At 33.0% G+C, this 12,137-nt stretch overlaps 1 protein-coding gene across 3 annotated transcripts in view; it reads right to left on the bottom strand.

The window, feature by feature from the left end:
* The window catches only part of LOC109087065 (RNA-binding motif, single-stranded-interacting protein 1), a 59,479-nt gene that overhangs the window by 13,307 nt on the left and 34,035 nt on the right, over positions 1–12,137 (bottom strand). For all 3 annotated transcript variants that reach the window (XM_042731892.1, XM_042731893.1, XM_042731894.1), the window contains exons 4-6: positions 9,755–9,846; positions 1,969–2,126; positions 331–410 (exon numbers count right to left, since the gene is read on the bottom strand). In XM_042731892.1, the coding sequence (XP_042587826.1) occupies positions 331–410; positions 1,969–2,126; positions 9,755–9,846 (330 nt within the window). The remainder of the gene's footprint in view (positions 1–330; positions 411–1,968; positions 2,127–9,754; positions 9,847–12,137) is intronic.

The raw sequence follows: 12,137 nt of genomic DNA, 5'->3' as shown, positions 1-12,137 counted from the left end.
TGGCTGAGCGGTTGCACCACATGCCCGAAAGCCTGTTTCCATTTAGACCCCATGCGAGGAGAATCATTACCAGAGAATGAATGAATGTGCTCGAACACAGCAGCCTTGTGTCTTTATGCTCAAACAAAACACACATTAAAGGAGTGGTTCACCCAAACATGACAATTCAATCATTTACTCCTATTACATGCAGAAAAGTGGCAAGGATACCCTTCAGAAATGTACCCTCATACAGTCATACAGATTTTGGAAACAACATGAGGGCTAGTATTTTAATTATTTTCAGCTATTGCATTAAAGTAGACATGAAGCAGGCAGACGCACACTTACCCATAACTCCAGCTGGTGTTTTGAGAAATTTCCCGTTGAAGTGAGAGATGACAGCTTCACATTTCTCCGTCGACTCCATCCTAGAGAAACAGATTACCGGTTTAAAAGTTTACACATTTCAGTATCGGTTTGAGTATAAAACTTCATTCCCATCACCTGCACCAGCTGTCAATGTTGAGAAACATGTAAAAGTCATATGAAAAATAGCTAGGGGATTTTGCATTACATAAAGCATAATGCACTCACTTTAATGCATTTCATTAAGGCATGGTTTCATGATACTTATTTTTATTTTCCTGACATTTAAACTTCAGTTAAGAGTTGGTAAGTTTGATTCATTTCAGTGAATCACTTCTAACTTTTCATTTTAATGAATCGGTTCAAAACTCTGATTCAGTGATTAATGCGTGCACTCAAAAATGTCCCTGCATGGCATTATTATGTATTCAAATGTTTAGCAAAACTACATGTAGTTAAACATTGCAGTTTATATTGTTATATCCGTGCATATAAATTTTGCTTCAGTTCATTTAGAGAGGAAAACATGTTTGGATAATTTTAACTGCAAACAAATACATTGTAATCAATTTCAGAATGCAGAGATTTGTACTGAATATCATCAGGGTACAAAACTGATATTATCATAAATGTTTAGATACGTATGCTGAGCTAGGCAATATACTTTGTGTTTATTATTAAAAACAATTTTTATTATTTATGTTTATATTGTTGTTATTTGAAAAATGACTTCTTGAAACATATTCATCCGATTATACTTGAATAACCCTCGGGTTAGTACAGTCAAGTAATCAAAAGAGGGTAAAAAATGGCCATTTTAGTGAATGTTTAGATTGCAGAGCAATGAAAATCCTAAGTTTTGCCAATGAATTCTGTGTTTATCATTAATAGCAGTTTTCATTGTTTATATTTATATCATTGTAATTTGAAAATGTACTTCTTGAAACACATTTATCTGATTAAATAAACTAGTTTTGTTTTATTTAAGGGGTTTTTCACCCAAATTTGCAGGAATAACCCTTAGGATAGTACAATCAATTCATCAAAAGAGGGTAGAAAGTCACATTTTCGTGAAAGTTTAAAAACGACAAGTTTTGCCAATGCATTCTGTTTATCATTAAAAACCGTTTTCGTTATTTATTCTGTTATTTGAAAATGGATCAGTTTATCATGAAAATCTCTTTTCACTTTTTATATTTATGTCACTGACATTTGAAAACGTACTTCTCCAAACACATTCAGCTGATTAGATGAACCGGTTCAGATTTCTTTCAGCGTTTTTTCACTCAAGTGCGTGAGAATAACTCTTAGGTTAGTACAATCAAGTTTGTACTTGTCAAAAAGAGAAGTTCAGAGAGTTCAGTTTCCTGGCTTTGCCGTGCTGATATGTCAGATACACAGCTATGTTTTCAAGGAGCTGACTGGCACTAAGAATCATGGGAGGGTCTGAAGTGTTTGTGTTGCGGCGGGCACAATGCCAGGGGCTTTCCATGACGCTTGGCTCCCTGACGGAAGCTGCAGACATGAACCACTGTTGGTACATTGAGGGGATTTCACAAAGAATGATAGCGTGACAACAGGAGTTGATCTGGTGATTCGGGTCAGATATTGGACTCTCACCTCGCAAATCCGACCCCTCGGCTGGCCCCGTTAGTGTCCCGCAGGACACGAGTGGAGACGACCTGTCCGAAGGGCTTCAGCATGGCCTCTAACTCCTGCTCATCCATGGTCAGCGGCAGGTTAGATATGTAGAGGTTAGTGGGGTCCTGCTCTTGTTGCTGTCGGGAGAGAAAAAGAAAGAAAAACGGTGAACTTTTTGCCATTTTCCAGGTGAAAAAGTCACTGATCAATAGCACCACAATGAACTTAACTCATACTGAACCTGGAACATTTGTGTAACTGTGTGATTATTTTTAGCACAGGTAGGTTACACACCTGTAAAAACACCTCAGATATTATCGTTCAGTTCATTCACACACTGCCAGAGTTTTGTCACAGTTATTATGTCACACACTTTATCAGTTAACGGAAGACAGAACACCTGGAGATCTGACAACAGAAATCACTGACCATGCACACCTGCCAGTCAACAATGGGCCTGTTTCAAAACCTAGTGAGCTGCATGCATGGATGCCTTCTTACATGTCCCAGCAAATACATAATATAATTACATAATATAATCACAGCCAATCAGAATTAGAATCCAAGCAACCAATAAAATTTCCTGAATAGTCAATCTAGGCATTAGTTAATTACACTAAATTTATATACATATATGCATACTTTATCTTTAAACATATATATGCTTCATATCTCAGGGAATCGAGTACACTAATATAATCAGCATAATAAGCACATATATATGTATATATATATATATATATATACACACTTAATATTTGTTTTTAGTATTTAATATAGACCTTATATATAATAATCTATATTTAATAAAATTAAAAATGTTATTATTTTATTATATTTCTATACGTAATTTTTTTTTTAATTATATATCGACACACACACACATATATATATACACACACACAAAATACAGACCTAACTGTACACACACACACACACAGACACAGACACACACACACACACACACATACATAGATATGTTTTGTCTAATATATAATCTGATAATATAAAATTAATATATATATATATATATATATATATATATATATATATATATACAAAAAAAAGTTAAAATATAAACAAAAATCTAAATAAAAAAAATATTAAATATTATATAATATATAATATAATAACAGTATTTTATCTTTCTGAACCTTTCACTAATTTTGACTAATTCATTATAGAACAGTAAATATTACACACACACACACACACACACACACACACACACACACACACACACACACACACACATACACACACACACAAAATATGAAATATTATATAATACAGGAACAGTATTTTATATTTGGGAAACTTTTTCACTAATTTTGTCTAATACATTATGGGATTGCAATCTCTGCAAATGATACTGTAGCTTCAATGCTGCCCACCTTTTAGAACAGGCTTTGTGTCAATGCCTTAAAATGCTGTCTAGGTAGGCAGCTCACTAGGTTTTACTAGAACTGTGAATGAAGACAATATCTAAATACTTACATGGTGCAGGTGAATTAAATTCATAAACGAGGTTAAAATGAAAGCATGTCTCCCTCTCCGGACTCTCCAGCTAATAAAGGGTGAACATTAATATTGATGAGCAGCTCATTTGCATGCGGCTCTCGGCCACCCCCTATCCAAGCAGTGAAACCTCGACTGATTTCCTGCCATAGTTTCCCTTCCATCAGCAGAAACGGAAAGCGAAACAGGCAGAGACTCTCTCCAGGGACAAAAGGGCCGCAACATTAATATTCATTAACATCCTACTGCGTTCAATCTCCACCCCTAAGAGATGGAGGAAAAATGAGCAGAACAAAGAGGAGACAAGGGAGAGGCGGGACTGGATTACTAAAGTAATACACTGACAGAAAAAAACAGGTGCTGGAGATCCTCGAGAGTCGTCAAAAATGATGTTTAAAAAAATATTAGCTATTAGGAATGACAGGGTCCATAACTACTAAACACTGAAGGACGAACGCTGAGGCTAATAGTGGGTGTTTTATGGGTCTGTTTTTGAATGGCAAATAATTCATGATGTGCTTGGCTCGCTCCAGAGGGAGAACTAAAACACTGGCGTGGTTTTAAACAGACTTATCCCGACTGTAACCTAATACCAGAGCCACATACCGGCGCTAGCCCTGCCAATCAGGGTCAGGTTACAGCAGCCATACGCAAACTCTCGAAGCAAAATAGCATGGATTAAAATATACTACCTGACTAAAATATGCAAACTTTAATTTTAAAAATGCATTTAATGCAGGGATGTATTTAAATATTCAAAAGTGACAGTAAAGACATTTACTTTGTTACAAAAAAAAAATCTATTTCATATAAATGCTGCTCTTATGAACTTTTCAACTCATCAAAAAATCCTGAAAATAAAAATATTCCACAGTTTCCACAAAAATATGAACTGTTTTCAACACTGATGATAATCAGAAATGTTTCTTAAGCAGCAAATCAGCATATTAGAATGATTTGTGAAGGATCATGTGATGCTGAAGACTGGAGTAATGATGCTGAAAATTCAGCTTTGATCACAGAAATAAATTACATTTTATAATATATTCAAACAGAAGACAGTTATTTTAAATTGTAATAAAATTTCACAGTATTTTACTGTATATTTGATCAAATAAATGCAGCCTGGGTGAGCAGAAGAGATTTCTCCGACCAACCAAATATATATAAAACACATAAGTATATATTAATATTAAATATATAAAATTTGGATAAATAAATTCAAATATAAAGTATATGTGTATTTTGTAGACAAATATAAATTGACTATTATTTCTTCATAAATCTAACATTTTTGTTATATTAGCTGCAGTGTTTTTTAGTATCATTGACATACTATTATTGTTATTGTTAATATTTTGATTAATTTGATTAAATTTTTATTTTATTTTAAATCTTCAGTTTTCACTTTAATATGAGTAAAAGTCTAGTAACTGTATTGTTTGTCATTTTAAAATATATCTATATAGTTTTTATTATTTTTAGGTATTTTAATACTTCAAGTTAAACTAAATGAAAATGAGAAATATTGCCCAGGCAACTAGCTAAAATAAAATAAGTTTAGGGTTTTTTATTATTATTATTATTATTTCAGTTACAGAACAGAACAGAACAGAAATGTTCCAATGTTCTACTTGTTCCAAGTGTGCATCATTTCCAAAATTCCATTAGTTCATGACATTTTTATGACTATTATTGAAAAATGTGCTCTAAAAACTAACTAAATAAAACAATATACATGCTACACCTAGGTTAAGTAATGCAGGGCTGGTGCATCTGGCCTCAGATTACCGGACAGAGCGAGGCTGTGCACACATGGAAATCAGCTCAGCGCTGGAACGTTCTGACACTGAGCCGCTTCAGGCACGCAATGCTGAATTACATCTCTCAGGTCAGGCATTAAGAGCTTTACGCTGATATCAGTGTACAGATGCTGAGAAAAGCAGAGCTTTTCCCTTTACATCAATCTCACACATGCACATCCCTATCAGCTGATTGCAATAGATGCCAAATACCAATTTCCAGCACAAAAACACAATATAAATCACTGAATCTTCAAAGAAATCAAGTGTAAGATATTCCACTAGACTAGTATGAACTAGAATAGCAGTGCAGGAAACATTGGTATCTTTGTGTGGGCTTGCATGTGTGTCACCTGCTAACAATTTACTCAACACGAACCATGTGACTTCGACAGAAAAAGCACACAATATGTGTGTGGAGTAAGTGTGTGTCAGACACAGATGGTACGAGAGAAATTGGGAGAAAAAAGAAGAGTATATAAGTGTGAACGAGAATGCATGGGCATATGTGAGAGTAAGAAGACTGTGCTCAGAACAGCATCCTAATCTTACTCTTCCTGCAGTATATAGTATGTATGCTGTGCACAGCATCTATCTATATGCACAGAATATCTGGATGACCTGTTATGCAAAAATGTGCAGTACACAAGAGAAAACACAATGTGCTCAGCTTGACAACATCTTTAAAGCAATAGTTCACCCAAAAATGAAAAATTGCTGATATGTGTTAAACGTTCTCTCTTAGCCCTTCTAAGATGTAGATGAGTTTGTTTCTTCATCAGATTTGGAGGAATGTAGCATTGCATCAGTGTGTCATCAATGGATGCTCTGCAGTGAATGGGTGCCGTCAGAATGAGAGTCCAAACAGCTGATAAAAACATCACAATAATCCACAGCACTCCAGTACATCAGTTAACATGCTGTGAAGTGAAAAGCTGTGTGTTTGTATAAAACAAATTCATCATTAAGGCATTTTCTAACTTCAAACTGTTGTTTCTGGCTAAAATATGAGTATATATGTCCATAATAATGCTTCCTCCAGTGAAAGTCCATCTCCTGTTGTCTCTCACATCACCACCCACATATTTGTTTAGAAATGTTTTGGACTGTTTTTGTTGTAAATGGTGCTTGATCTGTGCAGATATCTCTCCTGATTTAGACAAGATTACTTCTTCAGTAGAGAAAGCAATAATATGGATAGAGGACATCAGTTTAAAGTTTAAAAATGGCTAAATGATGGATTTGTTTCTCACAAACATGCATCTTTTGGCTTCTCAAGACATTAACTGATGTACTGGAGTGCTGTGGATTATTGTGATGTTTTTATCAGCTGTTTAGACTCTCATTCTGACGGCACCCATTCACAGCAGAGCATCCATTGATGACACACTGATGCAATGCTACATTTCTCCAAATCTGATGAAGAAACAAACTCATCTACATCTTGGATGGCCTGAGGGTGAGGACATTTTCAGCAAATATTTATTTTTGGGTGAGAAAGTCATAGTATTTCTTGTTTGCTCTTAAAGAGGCTGTTTGATTTAGTTTACCCATGAATGTTAATTAATGCATTAACTATCAAACAGGTACTAACATGTAGTTTAGGCTGCCGTTATTCATGCATGAATCCTTTTGACTCTGGATGTAGTTAAGGATAGCTCTTTATTAGTTCATGATTAGTTAGCAACTTCAGTAATCATTAGTATATGATGAATTAAGTATTAATTTAGCCATTAGTACATGGTTATTCATGTACCCTTATTATAAACTGTTACCACTTATTGTTGCATATTATGTTTTATGAGTCACATACATATTTTGAAGTATAAAGTACATACTTAAAAATAAGTCAGTTTTTCCATTGCAAACAAAGCCAGAGTGCAGGGTTCAGACACAGTGCCATGTCACCAGGTTACTCCAGGGGCTTCCTGTCTGAGATATTGATGTCTAACCATCTGTTTATATCATAAACAAGGTGAAAGGAAGATACATCCAAGGACAACAAGCCAAGGTGTCTGCGGCAGAAAGAGAGCATGACAAACGCACGCCTCTCGTCCGAGCAGCTCCATTTCTAATGCACTGTGCATGGAGGAAGAGAGACAAAACTTATACTTTTTAGGTGAACTATTTCTTTAAGAAAAAGCCTTATTTAAAAATACAACTGAACTGTGATTTTCAGCCATAAAAACCCTGCCAGTGCTGATACAGTTTAACATTTCCATGTCCCACCCAGCTGTGCCACTTGAAATCTGCAATTCTGTTTTAATTATGCACTTCCCCTTTAAATAAACATGCATGCAAATTCTGCTGCTTTGATGCTTTGCAAATTTATTGGTGAGCCGTCACAAAAGACCTAGAACAGTCAGGGCAATGCTATTTCAGTAACACTGGTATACTATTATAGCTTTTGTTAATATTTAAAGTGTGATTTTTAAAATGTATTTTACTTTTTATTTAGATTTTATATTTATGTTTTCACATATTTTAGTGTTAGCTTTTGTCTTTTTTATTAATGTATTTATTTTAGTTATTTTAGCACTTCCAGTTAAACTAAACAAAAATGAGAAATGTTGTCTTAGCACCTAGCTGAATGTTTTTTTTTTTTTTTAAATATATTTTATTTCAAGTAACAAAAATATTTTTTATGGTTTTGGTTTTATTTAACTTTATATCAACAATAACCCTAAACCTCAAACTCTAAAGTCAATATGAGTTGTCTTTGCATTTCTTCAACCAAAAACTCAAACAAAAATATAAATTAAATTGGAAATAAAACTGGAGCAAGAGGCCGTGAGGACCTTAAAATGCTGTGTACGCAGGCAGCTCACTAGATTTAAGAGTCCCTGATTCACGTGAACTGGTGAGAGCGATGAGACACACCCTGACCGAGGCTTTTATAGGCCTGATCATCAGGGCTTCAGACAAGCTGTCACCATGACGACCTCCAATTATTTACTTCCTTTTCTTCAGCGCAGGAATGCAAACCCCACAACTGCAACTCAACACAAATGCAACATCTCTGTCTTTTATATATGTGACCCTGGAGCACAAAAGCAGTCTTAAGTCTCTGGGGTATATTTGTAGCAATAGCCAAAAATACATTGTATGGGTCAAAATTATCGAAGTAAAGATCATGTTCCATGAAGATATTTTGTAAATTTCCTTCCGTAAATACATCAAAACTTAATTTTTGATTAGTAATATGCATTGCTAAGAACTTAATTTGGACAACTTTAAAGGTGATTTGCTCAATATTTAGATTTTTTTTTTGCACTCTCAGATTCCAGATTTTCAAATAGTTTTATCTCTGACAAATATTGTCTTATCCTAACAAAACTTATTTTGAAAAAGCTTATTTATTCAGCTTTCAGATGATGTATAAATCTCAGTTTCGAGAAATTGACCCTTATGACTGGTTTTGTGGTCCAGGGTCACTTATGCATTGTGCATTATGATATTATTTTCATTACAACTGAGAGCAAGTCCTACCAAAACAAATTCAGAAGTTTTTTTTATTTATTTACCATTATTCACAAGATTTCTAGTATTAATAATAATGAGCTTAATAAATATATATTTTTTAAATAATATCCAGTAATAAAATGTTTCATTTTTTATTTTTATTTTTAACAACTCTGCTGAACAATATATGTAATGCATCACTGACTTAATCTGCATTACAAAAATGAGAATTTGGTTGAAAATGTGTTTTATTGTCAGAAAAATGTCAATGTCACAATGCAAAATATCTTAATGATCACAATTTTCTTTATAGAACAAATAATTTTTAATATAAATTGTAGTGCCATAAAAAATTATAATCATGCATTATGATATTATTTTTTACTACTTTTCAGTGCATTTTATTTATATTATTTTATTTATTTATTAGAATTTATCGAAAATTCTACCAAAATTTTTCATTTTTTTAAATATTTTTTTTTATTAGCAATAGAGATTTTTATTAACATTAAAAATTTAACTTTTTTTTTTTTTAATAATTCCCAGTAATAAAATATTTTTGGTTATAGGAATTTTGGTTATACAATATATATTGCATTGCAATAATAAGAATTTGGTATAAAATGTGTTTAATTGACATGGAAAAGTCATTGTCAAAATACAAACAATTTTTTAAAATCTTGATAATCTAGAAGGCAGTCTACATTTACTTAATGGAAGATATAACTTTTTAATATTTATTTTAAATTAGTTTGCTGTTGATTTTAGTGGTGAAATGTGATCTGGACAGGTTCCTGACTGGCTCCTGTTTGTCTTTCAGTCATTCAGCCGGCTCGTCTGGATGCTGCACCTGTACGGGTGTGTCCTCTTTACACTCTCAGGCATCTGCCTCTGACATCACAGTCTGCTGACGTCACATGACTCAGTGAAGCGTGTCAGACGGATCTCGCTGCAGGTGACAGCAGGAACAGGTGTGTTCTTACCTTTGCCATCTGAGCCTGAACTCCGCTGGTCTTCAGAGCGCTGACGGCTTTCTGAGCAGCAGCAGGGCTGTCAAAGTCCACAAAGCCATAGCCTGAGAGAAAGACAAGCACAACAGCAGCTTAAATACACAGCACACATAAACCGAGAAGGGCAACACACAGTTTTGACATGAACAAACTACGGTACTTCTACTGCTTTAAAACTACTTTAGTACTTTTACTACAGTAAAAGGGTGAAATCATTTTTCAGCCTCAAATAATAATAATAATAATAATAATAATAATAGAAAAATAAAATAAAGACAGCACATTTTAGGACCAATAGATATTTTATATATAATTTTTAATTGATATTTTTATTTATTTATTATTATTATTTTAAAGAAATAAGTAAAAAATAAATAAAATGAAGCACATTTTAGGACCAATACATATGTAATATATATTTTATAATAATAATAATAATAATAATAATAATAATAATAATAATAATTATTATTATTCTTTACATATTCATGAAATATTCTGTTTTGTATATTTTTTTCTCAGTGGAACAAGACAAGACAAGACAAAATAAAATAAAATAAAATAAAATAAAATAAAATAAAATAAAATAAAATAAAATAAAATAAAATAAAATAAAATAAAATAAAATAAAATAAAGTTAGTCCCATCTCAAGTGATATGTTAACAGTTTAAGTACTATTTATTTTATCTTCCATTATAAGATACTTTTGAGTGTAGGATAAATTAATAATGTGACAAATACACCCATAAACTGAGTATTTTGTGTAAAACTTTTGTGTAATGCTGCAACAAACATAATATGATTTAGATCACATTTATCCATGCAAAATGTTTTGAAAAGGGTTAATGAAAACTGAAACTCAGTTACTGTAAACACAAAGGAACTTGTGTAACAAGAAATGATGTGATTTACAGAAAAGCACACAATTTAGTAGAAAATGAAAATGCAAGACTCTAAGGATCCTAAATGACATCATCTAATGTGTACAGCACTGATGTTTTTTTGATACACAAATCACCAGCAGACACAGAGCCTCCCGTGAGAGTGTTGCAAATACAAAGTGTGTATTGGGTAAAGACACTTTCTGGGCAGGAGGAAGCAAAGCTCTGCATGTAGAGAACATCTTATCTGAGTAAGTGTGAGTCATATATCAAGAGAAGCACTGCACTATCAGTGTTTGCTTCCTCTAATGAGAACAATTAAAAGGACACGAGAAAGCCGATCCAAGATAAGTCCTTAAGTTCAGCTCCACCCTTCACACTCCTCTGCTTCTATATTTAATCAGCCAACAGGTCAAACCACAAACGCACAACATCCTGACTAATAGCTCAAATACACGAGATGAAGACACCCTCACTAAACGCAGCTATGATCCACCTGGACAAGTAATAACGATAGTCTTTTGCTAATATACTGTATATGGATCTGCTCTGAAATTACAAGAAAGAGTGCTTTTATAAAAAGAGGAACCAACATTTCAACCAAATATAAAATACATTTATATTTTCCAATATACCAACACAGACAGATAAAGAACATATTCCTACACCTTTTTTTACGAAGACATTTTAATAGATGAAAAATGGAGAGTCTACTGTAAGCACTGTTGAGTGATTCATTAAAACCAGTTTTAAATTGATTCACTGAAATGAACACTTTGAACTGATCCATGTAAAGTTAACTCTATAAAGCCTATTGTATAATGAATTTCTTTGGCCTTTAAATGATCAACTTTGCTGAAAAACATTGCACACAATCTTCCTTTCAAAAAGGAACTTCGTGTAACAAGAAATGATGTGATTTACAGAAAAGCACACAATTTAGTAGAAAATGAAAATGCAAGACTCTAAGCATCAAATGCCCACCTTCAGTGTCTTTTCGCTGTGAAATCTTCCCTGATTTTTATCAAGTAAATGCAAAAATAACTTTTATTTTGTTATTAATATTTCAAGATGAACACTTACTGGACTGAAGCAATTTTTTATTTGATTATCCATCATTGTTTTTTTTTTTTTTAGAAAAATCATGTTCAGATTTGAGTCTTTTGAGGACTCATCTCTCAATCATCATTGTATTGCATTGCATTAAATGTTATGATCATAAAACTTAGCATTTAAATATCAACTTATTAAGACATAATCGGAGTGAAATTTTGGGCCTAATTAAAACTGAGCTGTTTTTCTCTCTCCATATTCTCACTGTATCATCCTATATGAGCCATAAAAGCCAAATGGATCAAATATGATACTTAACAAATGCACATGCAAACTTTCTTTTAATATATTTTGTTCAATAAACTGTTCAAAAATGACACTTTTCTGACTATTATTAACCAGCCTAACTGTAAATCTAGTC

This window comes from Cyprinus carpio, chromosome B9 (assembly GCF_018340385.1).
Source record: "Cyprinus carpio isolate SPL01 chromosome B9, ASM1834038v1, whole genome shotgun sequence".
NCBI lineage: Eukaryota > Metazoa > Chordata > Actinopteri > Cypriniformes > Cyprinidae > Cyprinus > Cyprinus carpio.
The sequence above is the reverse complement of the archived record's forward strand: the minus strand, read 5'-3'. Positions and strand labels throughout refer to the sequence as shown.